The sequence below is a fragment of the Gasterosteus aculeatus genome, chromosome 16 (genome assembly GCF_964276395.1).
Source record: "Gasterosteus aculeatus chromosome 16, fGasAcu3.hap1.1, whole genome shotgun sequence".
NCBI lineage: Eukaryota > Metazoa > Chordata > Actinopteri > Perciformes > Gasterosteidae > Gasterosteus > Gasterosteus aculeatus.
This window is the reverse complement of record NC_135704.1, coordinates 20,104,555-20,128,132: the sequence shown is the minus strand read 5'-3', so window position 1 is coordinate 20,128,132 and position 23,578 is coordinate 20,104,555. Positions and strand designations below refer to the sequence as shown.

The 23,578-nt window shown below is 48.2% G+C and overlaps 1 protein-coding gene across 1 annotated transcript in view; it reads left to right on the top strand.

Moving 5' to 3' along the window:
* LOC120834350 (titin) overlaps positions 1-23,578 on the top strand; it is a 164,468-nt gene that overhangs the window by 95,356 nt on the left and 45,534 nt on the right. Inside the window, 42 exon segments of the mRNA XM_078091003.1 lie at positions 1,136-1,301; positions 1,440-1,591; positions 1,768-2,064; positions 2,226-2,525; positions 3,364-3,678; positions 3,759-3,907; positions 3,993-4,143; positions 4,229-4,510; positions 4,600-4,902; positions 5,245-5,547; positions 5,641-5,922; positions 6,163-6,350; positions 6,478-6,589; positions 6,834-7,136; positions 7,484-7,792; positions 7,911-8,192; positions 8,320-8,619; positions 8,861-9,154; positions 9,262-12,231; positions 12,313-12,633; positions 13,711-13,995; positions 14,115-14,420; positions 14,526-14,689; positions 14,879-15,116; positions 15,335-15,610; positions 15,696-15,995; positions 16,085-16,387; positions 16,515-16,814; positions 16,964-17,251; positions 17,375-17,677; positions 17,886-18,188; positions 18,314-18,619; positions 19,189-19,476; positions 19,583-19,873; positions 19,957-20,244; positions 20,460-20,742; positions 20,944-21,251; positions 21,352-21,456; positions 21,841-22,038; positions 22,119-22,415; positions 22,527-23,114; positions 23,239-23,541. Of these exon segments, the coding sequence (XP_077947129.1) occupies positions 1,136-1,301; positions 1,440-1,591; positions 1,768-2,064; positions 2,226-2,525; positions 3,364-3,678; positions 3,759-3,907; positions 3,993-4,143; positions 4,229-4,510; positions 4,600-4,902; positions 5,245-5,547; positions 5,641-5,922; positions 6,163-6,350; positions 6,478-6,589; positions 6,834-7,136; positions 7,484-7,792; positions 7,911-8,192; positions 8,320-8,619; positions 8,861-9,154; positions 9,262-12,231; positions 12,313-12,633; positions 13,711-13,995; positions 14,115-14,420; positions 14,526-14,689; positions 14,879-15,116; positions 15,335-15,610; positions 15,696-15,995; positions 16,085-16,387; positions 16,515-16,814; positions 16,964-17,251; positions 17,375-17,677; positions 17,886-18,188; positions 18,314-18,619; positions 19,189-19,476; positions 19,583-19,873; positions 19,957-20,244; positions 20,460-20,742; positions 20,944-21,251; positions 21,352-21,456; positions 21,841-22,038; positions 22,119-22,415; positions 22,527-23,114; positions 23,239-23,541 (14,100 nt within the window).

The window sequence follows — 23,578 nt, the reverse complement described above, 5'->3', positions numbered from 1 at the left end:
GACGGAAAAATGTGCCGTCCTTCACGCAAGCTCGGACCGATGCGTACGCACAAAAACGGGTGAAATGAGAACCGTCGGCAAACGCAAGAAACACGCAAACGTGTGTGTAAAACTATACTGTTGTAAAAGAAATGCCTCTCATAAATAACACCAACACCGGTTTGATCGATCTGCAGCGTAAAACAAACAGAAATACAAATTAAAACATTTTCAAAAAGAAAAGTGAAATATGTTCTGCAATAATATCAGCATGTTATTAAATTCATCCTCAAAACACAGCTGGACGGTAATAAAATGCCATGATGCATCACAATGCGTAATGGCGCTGATGGCTGATCTTCGCTCTTAGAAGACGTGGCACATGGAAGGATTCGCGCTGTAGTGCAGCACCATCGGCCTGTTTAAGGGCAGATGGCGCCGCCTCGACTGCACTGGAGGGAGGTTATTGTTTACTCCTGAAAAGGTGTGAAACATCGTGCTGCATGTGCTGTGCTACATGATGTGGCACAGCTTCCAAACGTGCCTCGACCCCCTGACGCCGATGTTGGCCCAGACCCTGTCCCCGAACCCCAATCATTGCCCCCAGTCTGTCATCAGAGGGGACAGCTCCGGTGTCCCCTTCCCCCCGTGGGGACACACTTTGGCGATGGCGCGCTAAACGCTTTTTTGCACCCACTTTGATGTCAGACCATTTTTGCTTTATTTGGGCCACGGTCCGAGGTCGTGAGGCTGCAGCGTTGCTCTGCAACCTTTTGCCACTCAGGTGCCTTTTTGGCATCAGTGATCCACACTGTGCCCTCCAAATGGCATTAGACTTCTCCATTCCACCTCCCAATGATCATTTCCACTTCACACTGAGTGAAGTTACGTTTCTTTGTTTTCCTCTGAGTGTTTGTCATGATTTCGCAATCGATGAATATTCATTTGTGGGCGTTCCACAGACTATATATGGGCGACTATGGGCGTGACAGGAAGCCGCAAAAGCTGCGCTGCATTTAGAAGTGATTGTGATTTATTAAGGGGAAACTGCGTAGGACGTTTTATAAGTCTGAATGTTTCTGTGCGTCCGCACGTCCTACGTTTCATCCTACGCAAGGTTTTATAAATGAGGCCCCTGGTCTTCTTCTGTCGGCAGATCCTCCTGATCCTCCTACCAGGCTGAAGATCCAGACTGTGAGGAAGGGTGCTGTGAAGTTGACCTGGAAGGCGCCGAAGAACGACGGTGGTTCCCCTGTGACCCACTACAGCGTGGACCTGCTCTGCTGGGAGGCCAGCAGTGCCCAGAAGGAGTCCTGGAGGAGGTAAACCTTTACCCCGGAGGCCTGCATAAGTCCACTAGGGGGGATGCGTAGGACCAGGTCCAAGCTACAATAAGTTCTGGCTTCTGATCGGTTTACTTCAGATCAAAAGCCATTCTGGAGAACTTTTTCTTTTTTCAGGTGCAACCGGAGGGACGTGGATACCACCAGCTTCAAGGTGGAGGACCTGACAGAGGGAGACGAGTACGAGTTCAGAGTGGTGGCGCACAACGAGGCCGGATCAAGCCGACCTTCCTCCACCGTGGGACCCATTGTCGTCCAAGACCAGACCTGTAAGACCAGCCGCATTGTGAGAGATGTGTCCAGCTGCTTTAAGAGACACTTCTTTGTTTTCAGTTTAATTTCAGCCCATTATAGGAACTCTCAGCATCCTACCAGTATTCTACTATTAAACTAGTTGAACAACATGAAAAAACCTGTGAAAAACCCCTCCCCCTCTGTGCTGCAGGCGCTCCATCCATCGAGCTGAAAGAGTTCATTGAGGCTGAGCAGGGCGCCGACATCAGCATCGTGGCATCTGTCCGCGGCTGTCCCTTCCCAACGCTCACCTGGTACAAAGCTCCGCCCCACAGGTCCGAGGACAAGGTCGAGCTCCAGTACGACGAGCACATCAACAAGATAGTGTCCGACGACAGCTGCACACTGCTCATCCAGCAGGGCAAGCGTCCCGACACCGGCCTCTACACCCTGGTGGCCTCCAACAGCGTGGGCAAGGCTTCCAGGGAGATGAGGCTCAACGTGCTCGGTAGGAATGTTAATCTCAGTGACTGGTTTATGTGTGTTCATTAATCTTAGTAACAGATTAAACATCCCGACACGTCTCATTATGTTCATCTGTTCAATTCGATATCAAATCTTGACCGCGGACGCCCAATTAACCTCCCCGTAACCCTGTTCCCTCCTCAGGCCGACCTGGTCCTCCCTCTGCCCCCATCAAGTTCGAGGAGATCGGTGCAGAGAGGATCACACTGTCCTGGCTTCCGCCCAAAGACGACGGCGGTTCCAAGGTCACGAATTATGTCATCTGGAGGCGCGTGGCCACCAGGAAAAACTGGGTGCCCGTCACCAGCGAGCCGAGAGAGCGGGTGTGGACGGTGGAGAACCTGATGGCCGGGCACGAGTACGTCTTCCGCATCATGGCCCAGAACAAGTACGGAGTTGGAGAGCCGCTGGACAGTGTGCCCGAGGTCGCCCGGAACCTCTACAGTGAGTACTACCGGACCGGCAAGATGAATATAATGTCAAAAACGTGTCTCTTTGAGTAAATAGATTTGTGTAAAATCATCATCACATGATTTTTTAATTGATATTGATATTGAAATTATACAATATTGTTTATATGTAATAAGAATAAATAATCAAAGAAATGTTGATGCCAGCGAATGTGAACATTTGCATATATATACATTTTATTTCAAAATAAAGTAGTTATAAAGAGTTATTATTTTGTGATTTAACTGTAAGAAGTAAGTCTGTCTTCATTACTTCATTATAACATTTTCATTTTGTGTTACGGGTAAAATATCACTAGAATGGGAGATTTTTTTTTAATTCAGCAAATTCAATACTCGGGAGAAAATCATCAAGATCTCATAGAAGCAATAATACTTAATACTAAAGGATGCACCACAGATACTGAAGGTCTTGACTTGGGGTGCCCACACTTTTTTTGGCGAGTCATGCCCCCCCCACTCCTGTTGGACTATAGGGAGGGAACGTCACAGACATTCTTGGTCATTAACTTACTCGGATGACTTGCACTTGCATTTGAATCTAAAAATGAATTGGCATTGCCTGCTTAGCTTGGTTAGCAATCCTTGCTTACTAACGGACGTATTCAAAATAAGCAAGGGTCGCTAACCAAGCTAAGCAGGCCCTAAGGTTTCCGTTAGCTCCCACGGTCGACGCCGCATGTGTGGTGACCCGACGTGATTTATTTTCTATTAGCAGGCGATCTACCGGCAGTGCCTTGGCAATCGACCTATTGGGCCCACCTGGTCTAGACTAATTACTGAATGTATTCAACCTTCGGCCCTTCCTGCAGCCGCCCCCGGTCAGTGTGAGAAGCCCACGGTGTCTGGCGTCACCATGGACTCCATGACGGTCAGCTGGGAGGAGCCAGAGGACGACGGCGGCACGCCGATCACTGGCTTCTGGTTGGAGCGCAAGGAGACCACGGGCAAGCGCTGGACTCGCGTCACCCGGGACCCCATCCGCCCCACAGGCATGGGCGAGTCCTTCATGGTAAGCGGGCTCATCGAGGGCTCGCAGTACCTCTTCAGGGTGTCCGCCATCAATGCCGCAGGACCAGGGCTCGCCAGCCCCCCCACGGGACCCATCTTCGCCAGAGACCCCATCTGTAAGAGTTGCACCCTGAAATCACACAGGTTAATGTTTTAACACACAGAGCAGGGGGGTTAATCTCTGTCTCCCCCCTAGCTCCACCCTCTCCTCCAACACCGAAGGTTTCCGATTGGACCAGGTCCTCGGTGGAACTGGAGTGGATCCCTCCTCTTAAAGACGGAGGCTCCAAGATCATCGGGTACTGGGTGGAGCACAAGGAGGAGGGCACCGAGGCCTGGGTCAAGGTGACCGGATGTTAACATTGTAATTGGTCAACAGGAACTGGTTTTAGAGGGAACAACTTCAGGAACTCTCGTTTTGGTTTTTCAGGCCAAGGAAACGGAAATTCGAGGCACCCGACTGGTGATCGCCGGTTTAAAGACTTGCGGTAAATACAAGTTCAGGGTCACTGCGTTTAACGCTGCGGGTAACGGCGAGCCGGGGGAAGTCCCAGAGGTGCTGGAGGTCAACGACAGAAACAGTGAGTTACACATTCGTCACCTGATCTTTATGAGCCCATTGATCCCATCCAGTACAGGCTGTAACGTTGAGTTTCCTCCCTACAGTTGCCCCCGAGGTCGACCTGGATGCCTCAGTGAAGGAGCGGATGGTGGTACACGCCGGCGGCGTGATCCGGATCATCGCCTATGTGTCAGGCCAGCCGTCCCCAGAGGTTACCTGGAGCCGAGACGGAGCGGCGCTGCCCCCCGACGCTAAAGTTGAGACGACCGCCATCAGCTCGTCTCTGGTCATCAAACCCTGCACCAGGAAGCACATCGGCGTTTACACTCTGACCGCCAAGAACGCTGGAGGGGAGAAGACCAAGAACATCACCGTGGAGGTTCTGGGTAAGATTTTTTTTTTGTGTCAAAACAGGTCTTGGGTTATTTTTGTTCTTTAAGTAAAACCCGTCTGTGGTCCCCAATGACACACCCAGACGTCCCCGGCTCCATCGGCATCCCCTTCACCGCAGAGAACCTCACCAGCGACTCTTGCAAGCTCAACTGGTTCTTTCCTGAGAATGACGGCGGCTCTCCCATCAGCAACTACGTTATTGAGAAGCGCGAGGCCGAGCGCAAGGCCTGGACCTCACTGCACTTTACCGCCAGCCGACAGAACGCCGTGGCTCACGGCCTCACCATCGGAAAATCCTACTTCTTCAGAGTAGCTGCAGAGAACGCCATCGGCGTAGGACCCTTCATGGAGACCGCAGCCGAGCTCATCGTCAAGGAACCGATCAGTGAGTTTAAATAATGGCGACCGCTGGTCTCTGTGGTTCTGAACTTTGAAAGTTTGTTTCAGTATTAAAGGTATGTGATAGAAACATTACGAATCTTCAGAATTACACGATAATAAAGTCAAGTCAAAATTTTGCAGATAAAGTAGGAATTTTAACTTAGATGGAGTTTTGGAGGATTTAATTTCTCAGTAACATAAGTAAACTAAGTAAGTAAGTAACTAAGTATCATTTTTAACGTAGCCCTCACATAAGAAATGAACATTATCCAACAAAGTGAACAGAAATGTATCCCTTATCGATCACCAAATATAAGTAACCATCCGCAATCTGTGCTCGTCTCAGGTGTGCCCGACCGCCCCGAGGAGCTCGAGGTCACCAAGGTCACTAAGGACTTGATCGGCGTCACCTGGAAGGCACCAAAGTTTGACGGCGGCTCGGAGATCACAATGTACATCCTGGAGGCGCGTATGATTGGCAAAGACAAGTTCACCAGAGTGACGAAAGAGAAGCTGATGGAGAGGAAGTACAACTACGACGGCCTGAGGGAGGGAGACAGCTACGAGCTCAGGGTCATCGCCGTCAACGAAGTCGGACCCAGCAAGCCGTCGTTCTCCACCAAACCCATCACCTGCAAGGACGAGCTGGGTGAGGACCGATGCTTCTCTTTGTTTTGTCTTTCGAGAGAGTCCTCGAAGTGAACTCAGAATCTGACTTTGTCCTTGTGTTCTCTTCTCACAGAGCCGCCCACCATTGAGCTGGACTTCCGCGATAGGATAATTTTCCGCGTGGGCGAGAGCTGCCTGCTGCAGGGCCGCTACACCGGTAAACCTTCTCCCTCCATCATGTGGTACCGAGACGACGATGAGCTGAAGGCCGACAAGCACGTCATGTTCAAGAACACGTTGACCACCATGTCGCTTGGCCTGATGAAGGCGGAGCGGCAACACAGCGGCAGATACGTGGTGGTGGTGGAGAACAGCACTGGATCCAGGAAGGGAGTCTGCAACATCACAGTGGTCGGTAAGTAGAAAAGGCTTGGATCCTCTGCGGAGAATCATGCAACTATAGAGGAAGATTCAGCAACTAAGTCTTCTAACTAAATGGTGAATATAAAGCGGTCAACTCTGGCATTGGTACCATGACAGGAAGTCAGTGTCATTAGCAAAATGCAGTAGATGTATAGGTGAAGCTAGAAGAATAGAATATTGCCTGTTGTTTGCAGTTGACTTCTTTTTCACAATGTTTCCTTAATCCCTGCAGACCGGCCGACTCCTCCTGTTGGCCCAGTGGTGTTCGAGGAGGTGCACAGGGAATATATGGTGGTCTCCTGGAAGCCTCCTCTGGACAGCGGCGGTGTTGACGTCTCCAACTACATCATCGAGAAGAGAGACACCAACAGAGAAGCCTGGACCACGGTGACGTCAGCCTCCACCAAGACCATATGCAAGGTCGGTCCAGCTGGATTGGCTGTTATTTCATTTTAGTCATTCAGGAGTCCATCAACGTGTACTTTAACCAAGGAAGGTTTTTCTGAAGGTTTTGCTGAAATTCAGAGATGTCATTTGTTCCTCTCAGATCCCAAAGCTAACGGAGGGCAGGGAGTATGTCATGAGGATCTTAGCAGAGAACATGTACGGCATCAGTGACCCTCTGGAGTCCGAGGAGATGAGAGCCAAAGATCTCTTCAGTAGGTTCTGCTCATGTTTCACTTCTCCCCAATGCTTTTCAGGAGATTTCATTATTGATCAATTGAATTTGAATCGGGGTTGACTTTAGTTTTATATCCCATTTCAACAAAATGGGACTTTATTTTATTTTAGAATTGATCTAATTCAACAATATACTAACACATACTTCCACAAAAAAAGTTAATCCTAAAACAATAAACAATAAAACAAGCTCTGATAACTCTTTCATTGACCCCCCTGCAGGAGTTCCTGAGGCCCCTGAGATGCCAACAGTCAGGGAGGTGTACGCCACCAACGCTCTGGTGCTGTGGAACCGGCCTCGCGATGGTGGGAAGCCAATCATCAACTACGTCCTCGAGAAGAAGGAGCCCAACGCAAAGAGGTGGTCCAGAGCCACCAGGGACCCGTTGTACCCGGCCACTCAGTACAGAGTCCAGGACCTGGTGGAGGGCTGCGAGTACGAGTTCCGCGTGATGGCTGAGAACGAGCTGGGAACCGGAGACCCCAGTGTTCCCTCCAAACCCATCCTCGCCAAAGACCCCATCGGTTTGTGCAACGCAAACTGTGTTTTCTTCTTTATTTGTATCTTAGATTCTATTTTATATTTAGAAGCCAGTTTTTTTATGTGCCAAATGTGTTCATTTGGCATTTTCATTTAGTATTTATTATTGTCTCTAATTACGTGAGTGACCACATATCTTCATTAATAATCAAAACAGCATAGCTAAAAAGACATATATTGATATTTACTATCATATATACACTGTATAAAAGCTGTCACCATATTTTCGTGCTATATAAAAAATATAAAGCAACATGAAAACCTACTCCAACTTCTTAATAAATTAGTAAAAGACCTTAAATTCAAGGTCTCTAATGTGTTCTCCTCACAGTGTGTCCCAGCCCCCCAGTGACCCCTGAGGCCTACGATAAGACTAAGGACTCGGTCAGCCTGAAGTGGAAGTTACCCCGTCATGACGGGAAGGGCCGGATCTTCGGCTACCTCGTTGAGTACCAGGTGCCGGGTGGCGTGGAGTGGAATCCAGCCAATGAGACCCCAGAGCAGTGCCCAAACCTCTACTACGTGGCGACGGGGCTGGCCGATGGACAGGAGTACAACTTTAGAATCTTCACCGTTAATGCTGCTGGCAAATCCGACCCTGCATACGTAAGACAGACCATCAAAGTCCATGACAGACTGGGTAAGGCTTCCTAAGTTTTCTTTAGAACAAATTAATCTAAAACAAATAATCAACATTCTTAGAGATAGTAAATCTCACTTCCTATAACTCTTTGTAAATCATTTTTCTCCCTCTACAGAGGAGCCAGAGTTGCTGCTGGATGCCAACATGGCCCGCGACCACCTGGCCATGCTGGGCACCGATATTACCCTCAGCGCCACAATTAAGGGTGTGCCAACACCCACCGTTAGCTGGAAGAAGAATGACGGTGACGTTCCTTCTCACATCACCATTGCTGTCACCCCCACCGGTAGCAAAGTCTTCATCCCCAAGAGCATTCGTGCGGACTCAGGCAACTACACCATCACCGTGGAGAATGCTGCTGGAAGGAAATCAGCAACCGTTGCTGTACTTGTTTTGAGTGAGTGTAACATCCACCGACACAAAAATAGCACTTTTTTAGTCCTGGAAGTAAGAAATCATTTCTTAAGAGGTTACTTGAATTTGGAAAAACTTAAATTTGACATGAACTCTTTTGTTTCCACCAGACAAGCCGTCTCCTCCCAGAGACCTGGTGATCTCCGAGGTGACCAGTGAGTCGGCCTACCTGACATGGAAGATTCCCGAGGACAACGGCGGTGCCGTCATCTCCCACTACGTCGTGCATAAGAAGGACGTGGCTGCCGAGCAGTGGGTTCCGGTCTCCCCAGCCAACAAGAAGCCGAGTCTGATGGCTATGTACTTGATGGAAGGAATCCAGTACTTGTTCAGGGTGGCTGCTGAGAACCAGTTTGGTAGAAGCGACTATGCAGTAACCAGGACACCCATCAAGGCTCTGGATCCTCTCTGTGAGTAAAATTCAATACTATGTTAAATAAATTAACGATGTTGGCGCTTCACAATTTCATTCTCAAGAATGTGTCCGCCATTATAATTAGGTCTCAGAGAGTAGTAATAATGGCTCTTTGGGTTTGAGAAAGTCAGAGATAGTTCTGTGCTATCTCATTTCCAAAAGTGTTGTTTATAAGAGGGCTAATATATATATTTCAAATATCAGCAATCATTCGTTCTACCCTGGACATGTTTCAGATCCTCCTGGCCCCCCCAAGAACCTCCACCACACTGATGCAGACAAGACAGAAGTGTGGCTGGCATGGGAGTGGCCCGACCGCACCGGTGGAAGTGAAATCACCGGCTTTATTGTTGAGCACCAGGAAGAGGGCCAGACCGACTGGATCACATTCAAGACTGTCAGCAACAACCATGTCCACGTCACCGCTCTGGAGGAGGGCAAGACATACCGCTTCAGAGTCAAGGCTCAGAACGCCATTGGTGTGAGCAGTCCTGACACCAGTGTCCCCATCACCTGTCAGGAAAAGACACGTAGGAAACTTTATTCTCATGGAGTTGTCATTGGAATTTCTGTTTATGTTCTCATGCACAAGCCTCAGAAACATCATAAAAATGTTTTTTCTTTTGTTCTCTTTCAGTGCCACCAACTATTGACGTTGATGTGAAGCTTATTGAGGGTCTTGTTGTAAAAGCTGGTACTGCTATTACGCTTCCAGCCAATGTGACAGGCATTCCCATTCCCACTGCCAAATGGATGACGGATGGCAAGGAAATTACATCTGAGGGCCGCCATCACATTGAGACGGCTGGGAGCTCTACCATCCTCAGCATCCCTGAGACCCAGAGAGGAGACACTGGGGAGTACATTCTCACTGTGGCCAATCCTTCAGGCAGCAAGACCGTTGCCCTGCATGTCACAGTGCTGGATCTTCCAGGTCCACCAATTGGACCCATCAATATCTCAGAGGTCACCCCTGATTACATGATGATCCAATGGAGAGCACCGAAGGATGATGGTGGCACACCCATCATCAGCTACGTGGTGGAAAAGAAGGATGTGAAGAAGCCATGGGAGCCCTGGTCTGTTGTTAGCTCCAGCGGCACTAGCACCAAGGCCAAAGTATCCAGGCTAGAGAAGGGCCGTGAGTACATTGTCCGTGTCCGCGCAGAAAACAAGATTGGCATTGGTGCAGGCCTTGAGAGTCCCCCCACTATTGCCAAGCACATGTTTAACCCTCCTGGTCCACCAGGCCTGCCAGAGTGCTCAGACATCACTGAGAATGCTGTGACAGTGGAATGGACCCTTCCCGACTATGATGGAGGCAGCCCCATCAGTGGATATGTAATTGAGCGCAGAGAAATGACAGGAAAGTGGATCCGTGTCAACAAAACTCCTGTGCTGGACCTCAGATACAGAGTCTCAGGCCTGTTCGAAGGCAACACCTATGAATTCAGGGTATTTGCTGAAAACGTTGCTGGTATCAGCGGGCCTTCTCCTACATCCGACCCCGTCAGGGCAACTCGTGCCATCACCAAACCTGGACCGCCTGGCAATCTGAAATTGAAAGACTGGAGCAAGTCCTATGCTGATATCTGCTGGACCAAGCCGGCAAGAGACGGAGGCAGCCCCATCCTGGGCTACGTTGTTGAGTTACAGAAGTCAGGGTCTGCCCAGTGGGACAGAATCCATAAGGACCATATCAAAATGTGTGCCTATAGAGTGCCAGGCTTCATTGAAGGAATGGAGTACAGAATTCGCATCAGAGCAACTAACAAGGTTGGAGACAGTGAACCCAGGGAGCTGTCTGAGACCATCTTGGCAAAGGACATCCTGGTGCCCCCTGAGGTTGTTGTTGACGCATCCTGCCGCGACTCTCTGACTGTGAGAGCAGGTCAGATCATAAGTTTGATCACTAGGGTGAAAGGCAGACCAGACCCAGAGATCACATGGACCAAGGATGCCCGAGCATTATCCCGGGACAAGCGCACTGAAATGAATAACAACTACCCCCTGTGTGAACTGGTCATCACTGAAGCAGTCAGGTCAGACTACGGGAAATATGCTATCAATGCCAAAAATAGCAGTGGACAGGCACAAGCCACAATTATTGTCAATGTCCTGGACACACCAGGGCCTTGCCAGAACCTGAAAATGGCTTATGTGACCAAGAACTCCTGTATGTTTTCCTGGGAGAACCCTGAAGACAACGGAGGAACTGAGATCAACCAGTACATTATTGAGTGCCGTCAGCCCAGCCAGAGAGCATGGTCTGTGGTGTCCAACGACTGCACCAAGCGCTTAATAAAAGCCCCGCTTACCGAAGGCTGTGAGTACTTCTTCCGTGTCAGTGCGGAGAACAAGATCGGTGCTGGTCCTGTCACTGAGACCAAGACACCCGTGCTGGCAGTTGATCCCATTGAGAAGCCCGGTGAACCCATTGACTTCCAGATTTCTGAAATCGGCAAGACGTTCTGCTTCCTCAAGTGGAGGAAGCCTGACTATGATGGAGGTAGTCGTAACCTGGCTTATCATGTTGAGAAGAAACCAAAGGAGGCTGAGGAGTGGGAGAGACTTCATAAGGGTGCTATCAAGGAAACATACTTCATGGCTGACCGCTGCATTGAAAACCAGATGTATCAATTCAGAGTTCAGACTAAGAATGAGGGAGGCGAGAGTAACTGGGTTACCACACCTGAAGTCCTGGTTAGGGAACAGCTTGTTGAGCCTGAGATCAAGATAAAGCTGGATGCAACGCTTGTTGTCAAAGCAGGAGACTCCATTGCTATTGAGGCAACAGTGAAGGGCAAACCCCAGCCTGATGTCAAATGGACTAGAGATGAGAGCACAGCGGAGATAAGGAGGGGCCCCAGGCTTAAGATCGAAACTGGTGCTGACTTCTCCAAACTGCTTATTACTGGCGCTAGGCGCACTGACAGTGGTAAATACATTGTTACTGCTTCAAACAGTGCAGGAACCAGATCTTCTCATGCTAAGGTCAATGTACTGGACAGACCTGGTCCCATCAGGGACCTCAACGTGTCCGGTATCACCATCGACAGGTGCCATTTGGCATGGGAAGTCCCAGAGGATGATGGTGGCTGCGACATCTACAACTACATCATTGAGAAGTGTGAGACCAAGAGGGGAGTCTGGTCAGTCCACTCAAATGCCGTCATAACCAACAAAGCCAATGTCACCCGGCTCATTGAGGGCAACGAGTATATTTTCAGAGTTCGTGCTGAGAACAAGATGGGTCCTGGCCCTGCGGTGCAGAGTGAAGCCATCGTAGCCGGCACCCAGTTCAGTGTACCTGACGCTCCGCAGGCACCAGAGGTCACCAAGATTGCGAAGGTAGAGATGACTGTGCAGTGGTCACAGCCCGAGAAAGACGGTGGAAAGCCAATCACAGGGTACCTTTTGGAAAAGAGGGAGGAGCATGCTGTTAGGTGGTCCCCCGTTAACAAGGATGCAATCCCTTCAACTCGTTTCACGGTTACCGGACTCCTACCTCTCCATGACTACCTGTACAGAGTCAAGGCTGTCAATGAAATTGGTGTTGGAACCCCAAGTAAACCTTCAAGGGCAATCACTGCCAAGGACACAGTTGGTATGTAACAATTATTCATAGTCTTAACATGTTTGTTAACAATTATAACTCATAGGGCAAAATCTATATGTCTTCTTACAGAGCCTCCTGCGCCACCTACTAACATGAAAGTCCTTGATAGCACCAAGTCCAGCATCACCCTAGGCTGGACCAAGCCAGTGTCAGATGGTGGAGCCCCCCTCATTGGCTATGTCGTGGAGATGAAGGCACAGGGGACTGCTAAGAAAGGAGAAGACAGCTGGAAGAGGTGCAACGTTGCAGCTCAGCTGGTCTTGTGCGAGTTCACCGTCTCAAGTCTGGATGACCAGCTTGTGTATGAGTTTAGAGTATCGGCTCAGAACCAGGTGGGCATGAGCCTGCCCTGTGACCTAGACGGTGCTGTGATCCCCAGGGAGATTCTAGGTGAGCACTTTCGTGAATGTGGATTGCTTTTGAGTTCATAGTCCCACGTGATTTATTTCAATGCAATGTATTGTATTGTATAGCCCAAAATCACAAATTTGTTTCAGAGGGCTTTGTCTGTACATATGCGACATCCTCCGTTTTGAAACCCTCACATCGGCACAGGAAAAAAAAAAGAAAAACCCTTCAACAGGGAGAAAAAATGAAGAAAACTTGGGAGAACCTCTTGGGAGGATCTCTATCAGGATGGACAGAATTCAAAAGATGTCATGTGTAGAGAATGAGCAACGTAAAAGATGTACAATACATTCAATCCATATGACTGAAATGATTCAAATAGAGTAGTAAACCAGGTGTAAGGCAGGGCCACTGAAGGGACAACCACCATCAGATAGAACCACCATCCACAGAAACCTATAGGGAGCGAAAGCACAAAGACTTCAAGAAAGAATAGTCGGTAATGTTGGATTATGATGACAGTAATCGTAATGTGAATAATATTAATAATGATAGCAGCAGCAGGGCCACGGCATGAGGCAGGACCACAATCCAGATATAACCATGATTCATGGAAACCTGCAAGGCGGGGAAGCACAAAAACCCCAGGGACAAGCTGATGTAGTGAAGTGAAGACTGTTAATATTTCCCCTATCCAGGATGGAAATAACCACTTTTTCTGCTCTGTACTTGTTGTGGAAATTACACAAACGTCGGAAACGCAAACAGTGTTGTGTTTGGTTATGACATCATCCATCACCGCACACAGCTCAGTGAATTTACCAACTCCTCCAGGAAGTAACTGCCGCTTCCAGCGCTACTTCATGCTAACCAGTAGCCAGTTTGATGACCTGGTGGCTCGGATCGGTGCCAGCGTCTCTCGGTTAGACACAACTAACTTACAGCCGTTCAGAGCGCCTGTCTGTTTCCGGAGACTGGCAGTATATTCATGTTTGGGCAGCAGGACGACGTTGATGACAAACGAGTATCTCAACGCTGATGATGATGATGATGAGGAATTAAGGATTGACATCTTTAATCGCAACATCAAACTGACACCTCCACTTTTCCTTCGAACAGAGGCACCAGAGATTGACTTGGACGCCAATCTGAAGCAAGGCCTGACTGTAAGAGCTGGTTGTCCCATCCGACTGTGCGCCACCATCCGGGGAAGACCGCCTCCAACGGTCACTTGGAGGAGGATGGGTATCGACAACGTGGTCAGGAAGGGAAAGGTCGACATCATTGACACCATGACTTTCCTGGTCATCCCCGACAGCACCCGCGATGACTCTGGCAAATACTGCCTGGCGCTTCGCAGTCCTGCTGGAGAGAAAGCTGTGTTTGTCAGCGTTAAGGTTCTGGGTCAGTCCTGGTCTTTTGCTGGTCATGCATATATCAGTTCAATAATCACGAAATGATAAAGTGGTGTAACCGCTGAATGAGAATGCAATACGAATGTTATGATCTGTTTATCTTGACAGACACTCCGGGACCTGTGATGAATTTGGAAGCTACCGACATCAAGCAGACATCAGCTATGCTCTCCTGGACTTCTCCGGATGTCGATGGTGGCAGCGAAGTGACTCACTACATTGTTGAGAAGCGCGAGATGGACCGCAAGACGTGGGCAACCGTTAAGGCTGAAGCAGGGAAGGATAAGATTCCCTTTAAGGTCAGCGGCCTCGTACCGGGCACCGAGTATTACTTCAGAGTCACAGCTGTCAACGAGTATGGTTCTGGGGTTCCTAAGGTGTCACCCACTTCCTACCTGGCCTCGGATCCTGTCAGTACGTATCATCTACTGGTCACACTGTCACACTCAGCCCTACCCTCTTTCTTTTTCATCCATTGCTAGAACCACTTGAACACACCTGCCTGTTTTACTTTTTCAGGCAAGCCGGATCCCTGTGAGAAGATTGAAGTTCTTGAGATCACTAAGAACAGTGCCGCAGTCGGCTGGGTGAAGCCTGCCAGAGATGGTGGTGCCAAGATTGATGGTTATGTCATTGAATATATCGAGGTCAAACCTTCTCCAGAGACTCCAGCACCTGTGGAGGTTTGTCTTGTGTTCAAACAGATTTTATTTTGACTGCTGCAAAGATTTGTCCATTTAATTTTAAATTTAAGTATTTAAGATGCTTGTGCTAAAAACCCAGTCCTCCTTTCTGCAAGTACAATATGATCTTATAGAATTTGAAACTTAAGCTTTTTTTTCATTTTGCTCTTTAACACTCAATTTCCACAGGTACCAGAGGGAGAAGAAGCTCCTCCACCACCTCCACCGCCTCCAGTGGAAGAGGAGGAAGATGAAGAACCTGAAAAAGAAGTATGGAACTCCTACACTACGGTGAAAGGTTTGACAATCAGTATCAGCGGCCTGAAGGAGGGCAAGAAGTACAAGTTCAGAGTGGCTGCTAAGAACATCATGGGCCAGAGCTTGTTCACTGAGACCAGGCAGCCAATCGAGATCAAGGAGCAGATGTGTAAGTTTCTACTTCATATTGAAAAAGATCATTAATTGTTTGGTAATTTTCTCATGATCAGGATTTAATTGTTACTGGTTAGGAGCTGGTGACACCGATAGCATGTAGCTGTAACAGTGATGTGCAGGAATAGATTTATAGATATATGGTGACTATTTACTATCTCCAAGCTGCTCTCAGCTTCCTTCAATAATGTTTCGAAATGTCCATATCTGCAGTGGATCCAAAGATCGTCATGCCAGAGACGGTGAGCGCCAAAGCCGGAGCCAAGCTCAGAGTGGAGGCGTTGGTTTCCGGAAAACCCACCCCGACTTGCAAGTGGATGCGCGGTGAGGACGTAGTGGTCCCGTCCAGCCGTCTGGCCGTGCACCAGTCAGGCAGCATGTGTGTTCTGATCATCAAAGGCGTGTCGAGGACCGACAGCGGAGAGTACAGCCTAGTGGCTGAGAACAGCTCTGCAAAGGTGGTCGAGACTCTGAAAATGGTCATTAGAGGTGAGTGTTCGGAGCTCAAATTACTGACCAAAGGACTTAATGGTGGGGATTATTCACGTTTAAATCCGACTTTTCTGTGTGTCAGACATCCCCGGTGCTCCAGAAGGCCCTGTGGTAGTCAGTGACATTGACTCAGATGCCTGCTCTCTGTCCTGGCACAAACCACTGGAGGACGGCGGTAGCAATATCACCAACTATGTGGTGGAGAAATGTGATGTGAGTAGAGGAGACTGGGTAACTGCGACCTCCTCTGGTCAGAAAACTAGCTGCAGACTTGGGAAGCTCATCCCCGGTAAAGAGTATGGATTCCGTATCCGTGCTGAAAACCGCTTCGGGTTGTCGGACCCCATTCAGTCCGACAGGATGGTTGCAAAGTTCCCCTTCGGTAAGTGATGTCACCATTAGACATATAAACATCTGGCTAAAGTTGACAGGTTTTAACAATATATTTTTTCCCTGTTTTTTTCTCCCCAGATGTTCCTAGTGAGCCTCTCAACTGTCGTATAAACAAGACCAACAAGGACTGTATGTTTGTTGCCTGGGACAAGCCCGACACAGACGGCGGCAGTCCCACCACGGGTTACTACATCGAGCGGAAGGAGAGGAACAGTCTTCTGTGGGTGAAGGCCAACGACACTGTAGTACGCACAACAGAGTACCCGTGTGCTGGCCTCATCGAAGGCCTGGAGTACACTTTCAGGGTGTCCGCCATCAACCGCGCCGGCCAAGGCAAACCGAGCAAGAAGACTGACTTTGTCACGGCTAGAACGCCTGTTGGTACGTTTGTGCCTGACACAACAACATAAAAAATGAAGTAACACCCTGCATGTTAGTCAGTTAATCCGGGTTCCTTAGTGTGTTGCACATTTGATTTGTTTGTTGATTTGATTTATTTGTTTTGCAGACACTCCAGGTAAACCTGAGATCCTGGATGTAACCAAGAATTCAGTTACTCTGGTTTGGACCCGTCCCAAGAATGACGGTGGGAGCAAGATCATTGGCTACTACGTTGAGGCCATGCAGCTCCCAGGAGACACCTGGATACGCTGCAACACCAGCAGCCAGAATGTCCCCAGAGAGGTGTACACAGTGACCGGACTTGAGAGGGACCTGCAGTATCAGTTCAGAGTCATCGCCAAAACCGCCGTTAATATCAGCAAACCCTCCGATCCCACAGACCCTGTGCTGGTCTGTGCTGAGAATGGTAAGAGGTTTTGATTTTACACTGAGCTGATTAACCAGTCACTGCCATCTCAACATTTCTGTTTGTTGAACTAAACCACCAGACTTTGAAACTAAAACCCACTCTGATCCAGGTCTTAACGCTTCTTCGTCTTCTCTTGCTAAACGCAGTTCCTCCAAGGGTGGAGCTTAACGCTAAGATGCAGAAAGGCATGAAGGTGAAGGCCGGATGCACCATCCTTCTAGAGGCTGAGATATTTGGTAAGCCGATGCCCAAAGTGACGTGGAAGAGAGCTGATGACAGCCTGAAATCAGGTGAAGGCCAGATTCTCAACCAGGAAAGGAATCACGTCCAGCTGGAGATGACAGCAGTCACCAAGGACCACACAGGAACCTACACCATCTTGGCCGAGAACACAAGCGGCTCCAAGACCGCAGAAATCCAGGTCAACGTTCTGGGTAAGTACTCTATTATTTAAAGTGTATTAGCTGTATTCACATAAATGCATGATGGACACACATCATCACAATTAGCACACAGTGCTCAGTTGGGGGATTTGTCATTGTTTTGTGTCTCCTTAGATGTGCCTGGCCCTCCTGCCAGTGCCAAATGCCTTGAGGTGTTTGCCACAAGTATTAAGATGTCCTGGGAGGCTCCTCTGAAGGACGGTGGCGCTCCCATCAGCAACTACATTGTGGATAAGCGTGAGACGAGCAGGGCCAACTGGGCCCAGATCTCCGCCAAGATCAAAGGCAATGTCTTTGAGATAAATGTGGAGAAGTTGATTGAGGGCCACGAGTACCAGTTCAGAATCCGTGCAGAGAACACTTGTGGAGTCGGAGATGCCCTAATCACCGGCCCTGTCATCGCCAAGAACCCATTCAGTGAGTCATTACCACCATTTTCTCTGCGTCTTGCATTACAACATTATAGTGAAGAAACATTAGAAATCAGTGCTACGGGTTAAAGTGTGTCTCATACTGCGATGTAAATTAGCCAACTAACATCTGAACCAAACCATGATTCCTGTCTACATCTGAAATATCTCATCACAATGAGTCCAGACTTATTTCAAACTTCTAAACTCTGTAGCTGTCCCTGGCCCTTGCGAGGCCCCAGTGATCACCAATGTGACCAAAGACCGTGTGACGGTGAGTTGGAAGGAGCCTGCCGATGATGGAAAGTCCACCATCCTGGGATACCTGCTGGAAAATAAAGAGACCAAGGAGGTGAACTGGACCAAGTTGACTAGGAAGCCAATGACAGAGAGGAGCTTGGACGTCACAGGCCTCACGGAAGGAGCAGAGTACGAGTTCAGAGTCAGTGCTGTCAATGTGGCTGGGGTGGGCAAACCCAGTGAGCCTTCTGCTGGCACCACGGCACAGAATCCTATCAGTGAGTCCTCTAACCACAGAAAAATGTGGTCAATTATTTTCCCCCTGAATGATTGTTATGGTTGCTCACAAATATCAAAGATTACCTGTATTTAAACTAACATGTGTCAATTTTCTCTTCCCCAGATCCTCCGGGCCCTGTTGTGAACCCTAGTGTTACGGACACAACCAACAGCACCATTAGACTCACCTGGACCGCCCCCACAAACGATGGTGGAAGCCCCGTTATCGGCTACCTGGTGGAGAGCAAGAGGACAGACACCACGGATTGGATCCGCTGCAACGTACCCAGGAACCTGCAGGACACCAGCTACACCATCCAGAACCTGATACACAAGGCCGAGTACCAGTGCCGCATCACTGCTGTCAACAAGGTTGGCTTCGGCGAGCCGGTTGAAGTACCTGAGAAGCATGTTGCCAAGGACATCATCAGTAAGTATGATTTAGATATCGTCACTTGCATTCATTTGGAAGTAGAACAACTTATCATTGACGTAACAATTATACACAATTGTCAAAAACTGTCCCACACTTCTTGAATTTTAGCTCATTCATTGTAAGCTGTAACGTTAGCCCGATCACGTAGGCCATCTTTAAATCAAAAAGTAAAAATGTACTATATCACTTGAGCCAAGCATTGTCTTCTCGTGATGTTTTTTTTAGCATAAAAGGGCACATAATGAGCTGGTTTTGCTCCATTTTCATGTTCAATATGAGGCATTAGAGGTGAGGCAAGGCAATTTTATTTGTATAGTACATTTCAACATCAAACATCCAACATCCAAGTAAAGAGATATACAAACAGTTAACAACATTGATTGAAACATAACAGAAAAACAGTCATTAAAGTAAAAATAGTACAAAAGTTAAGTAAAAATAGTACAACATTTACAGTGTGGGTTAGAAATTCCGTATTGCGGAAATGATCAATTAAAGACAAGAATAGAAAGAGAATAAGATGACATGAGACCGTTACCTCACTCATGAAACTCGATGCTCAGTTCCTCCCGAGGCAGAGCTGAGTGCGGAGCTGAAGGAAGTTCTGGAGCTGCGTGCCGGGGCCACCATGAGGCTGTATGCCACCATCAAGGGAAGTCCGATTCCCAGGAGCACTTGGGCCAAGATGAACACTAACATCAAGGACCGCCTGGGCGTGGTCATGAAGTCCACCAACACTGACTCCCTGGTGTTGGTGGAGAATGTCAACAGATACGACGCTGGCAAATACATCCTGAGCCTGGAGAGTTTGGCTGGCATTAAGATGTACACTGTTGTTGTCAAGGTTATTGGTACGTAAATATATTCATCTCAGTGTGTTTGCATTGATTGCTCTCTGCAGAAACTGACTGACATCCACTCGTGGTTTTAAGAGACTGTGATGTTGTATTTATCCAGATACTCCAGGACCACCAGTCAACCTGATGGTGAAGGAGTCAAACAAAGATAGTGCCTCCATCTACTGGGACACCCCTCTGATTAACGGTGGCTTTGAAGTCACCCACTACATCGTGGAGAAGCGTGACACTGAAAGGAAGGCCTGGTCCATCGTTGCCAACAACTGCACCAAGACATCGTTCAAGGTGCCAGACCTTGACGCCGGCCGGTGCTACAGCTTCAGAGTGTCGGCAGTTAACGAGCTTGGGGCTGGAGAGTGCTGTGAGACAGCCGACTCAGTCAAAGCATGTGGTGGGTTTAATGTTGGCACATTTGTTGCTTCTTTCATTTTCTGTTCTTGCAAATACTGACTGCACTCATTTAAAATATTCTAGAGGAGCCCGGGCCCGTCATGGACTTCAAGACTCTGCTTGTTACCAAGTATTCATGCACTCTAAGTTGGAAGAAGCCCCTCACTGACGGTGGCAGTCGCATCATCTGCTACGTGCTGGAGGTTCTCAACGGCGACGACAAGTACAAGGAGCTAATGAGGTCCAAAAACATGCAGTACAGTGCCAAGGATCTGGTGGAGGGAAAAGAGTACAACTACAGAGTCACAGCTGTGAATGACTCAGGAGAGAGTGCTGCCAAGGAGCTTAAGGTGGTCGCCAGGGATCAGCTCAGTAAGTGACAGAGAAATAACTAGTCAGACAATAGAGGTTACCTCCCCCCGGCTCTCACCATGGCAAAGGATTCAATTCGATTTCATCGATTGGGCGGATGAGTCCTCTCTGTCAATCATAGAAAACAGTTCTTTGATGAGATATGAATGATCTAAATATTGTTTAGAGAACCTTTTAATGTACAGTTTTGTAAAACGTGTTCCTTCTTTCTGCAGTTCCTCCCAGCTGTGACTTAAGGGAGCTTCCCAACATGTGTTACATCGCCAAGGAAAGCAGCACTGTCCGTCTCAAAATCCCGATCATCGGCAAACCAACTCCCAAGGTCTCCTGGAAAAAGGGAGAAGAGGAGAACCTGACGGACACCGGCCGAGTGTGTGCCGAGTCTTCCGCAGTCAACACCACCCTTCTGATTAGGGATTGCCAGAGGAGTGATGCTTCCAAGTACACCATCACCTTGAGGAACAGCGCAGGAAGCAAGGAGTCCACCATCTTTATTAGGTAGGAATCAAACTGTTACAGACTCCTCAAACTCTACCTTAACTAAAAGACTAACAAATTGTAGCACTTACATTGTACTTATAATGGAACTTATCTATAGCAAGTTGTAAATTGGTTTATTTGATGAAATTGCACTTTCTTGTTTTCTTGAGTTTGTATCCTTATGGTCAAATGCACTTATTGTCACGTCTCTTCTTTCAGGGTGGTGGGTAAGCCCGGCATTCCTATTGGTCCCATAAAGTTCAAAGATGTTACGGCCGACGGTGCTACGCTGAAGTGGGTCACTCCGAAGGACGACGGTGGCTCCGAAATTACCAACTACATCCTAGAAAAGAGGGACTCCGTCACCAACATGTGGGTGACTGTGTGCTCCAGTGTGGAAACCAACACCATGAGGGTGACCGGTCTCCATGAGGGCACAGAGTACATCTTCAGAGTCTGTGCTGAGAACAAGTACGGCGTTGGAGAGGGACTCAAGTCCGAGCCAATCATTGCCAAACATCCATTCAGTAAGTGACTAAGATAAACTAAGATTTTAAAAGACGGATGTTTAAAGGTTGAACTCACAAATTGAGCTTGTCCTGACTACAATCTCACTTTTTTCCTCAGATGTTCCCGATGCTCCACTTCCACCTCAGATCATGAGCATGCGCCACAACTCTGCTTACCTGGCTTGGTCTGACCCCAGAAAGACGGGCGGGTCTCCCATCACAGGTCAGCTTGAACATTTCAACTACCTGTGAAATATCCATGTTCTTTTGTCTTATATTAGTTGACATACATTTATTCTTATGTGACTTTAAAGCAAGGGTTATCATGATGAACTAAATCTAGATGCTGAAAAAGTTAGCAGTGATGAACAATGAGTGCATTTGGAGAATAAGTGCAGGCAGGTAGCCCGTCCAATTATCACTCCCTCTCTCTGAATTAAATAGTTGGACTGATTCTCACACTGCAACGACAGCTACGCATTTTCTATGCATTTGATACATTGATTCCTTTTAGGATGTAATGAGAATGTGAACAAAAGATTACCAGCCCGGCCATTAAAGTAAGCGTGACGTGGATTTTGTTTTCTCCCCTTGGTGCATCATTCAGGTTACCATGTTGAGTTCAAGGAGAGAAACAGTATGTTGTGGAAGAGAGCGAGCCCGTCCGCCCTGAGGATGCGGGAACATAAGGTCGCCGGACTGACTGAAGGTCTGGAATACGAGTTCAGAGTCATGGCAAACAACCTGGCTGGCATAGGCCGACCAAGTGGTCCCACGGATCCACAGGTTGCCCTGGATCCAATTGGTAAGTGTAAGAGTGGCGGGTTAAACTAATTGTGGAATGTATGCACTGATGCATTAATATATTTATATCTGAATCACTAGATGCTCCTGGGAAACCTGAAGTGGTCAGCATCACCAGAAGTACAGTGACCCTCCAGTGGACCGAGCCACAGTTCGATGGCGGCCACAGGCTGACAGGCTACATCGTTGAGAGACGTGACCTTCCCTCTAAGATCTGGGTGAAGGCCAACAACGTCAATGTTGTGGAGCCTGCATACACTGTGACCGATTTGCAGGAGGGCTGCAAATATGAGTTCAGAATCAGGGCAAAGAACTCTGCTGGTGCCATCAGCCCTCCTTCTGAACAGACAGACACTATAATTTGCGCTGATGAATATGGTGAGATATAAAACTAGCACTAAGATGTCGTTCTCACATCTCCAATATACCTTCAATGATTATGTTGGCCCGATGCATGATTATTTAAGTCATTTTTCTTTCCACCGACAGCTGCCCCAACCATTATTATTGAAGCTCAGGTGAAGGAGGGTCTGACTGTCCGAGCAGGAGACACTATTGTCATCACGGCCACAAGCATTTTAGGCAAACCTGCTCCAACCTCATGCTGGTCGAAGGGAGGAAAGTATTTCAAACCCTCTGATCTTGTTCACATTGAGACCACTGCAACTTCCTCCACTCTGTCCGTCAAGTATGCCAGCCGGAAGGAATCTGGGGAGTACATCATCACTGCCAGCAATCCCTTTGGTGTGAAGGAAGAAACCGTCAAAGTCACAGTTCTGGATGTTCCTGGAGTTCCTGGACCCATTGAAACCAGTGGTGTCTCCTCTGAAAAGGTGACTCTTACCTGGACAGCTCCTACCGAGGACGGAGGCGCTCCCATCAAGTACTACACCCTTGAGAAGAGAGAAACCAGCCGCCTGCTCTGGACTATTCTGGAAGAGAAGGTCATCGACTGTCACTATGTTGCCCACAAGCTCATCCAAGGCAACGAGTACTTCTTCAGAGTCTCTGCCGTCAACCAGTACGGTGCCAGTGAGGCATCTCACTCTGAGGCCGTCAAGATGGTTGACAGATTTGGTATGTGCAGTTAGTTTCTCAATTCATCTTGCATCCTTTTATGTATTTGTGCTTCATCTATATATAGTTAAAAATGTCAGACTATTTTAAATTGTGAATGTGTTTCTTCTAATTATGTTTGTAGGTGTTCCTGGTCCACCTTCTAAACCAGAAGTGGATAAAGTTGATGGACATTCGGTCACTGTGACCTGGAGGAGACCGGCCGAGGATGGAGGAAGTGACATCATAGGTTACTGTGTTGAGAAGAAGGAGAAAAAGGGCATGCGATGGGTCAGGGCGTCAAAGAAATCCATTGCTGAGCTCAGCTATGACGTCAGTGGTCTCATTGAGGGCTTAGAGTACGAGTTCCGTGTTCTTGCTGAGAACAAAGCTGGCTTCGGAGAGCCTAGTGAACCATCTATGCCTGTCAGAACAATAGTTGCTGCTTGTAAGTAAACACAGTTAGTCCAATAATACATACAATA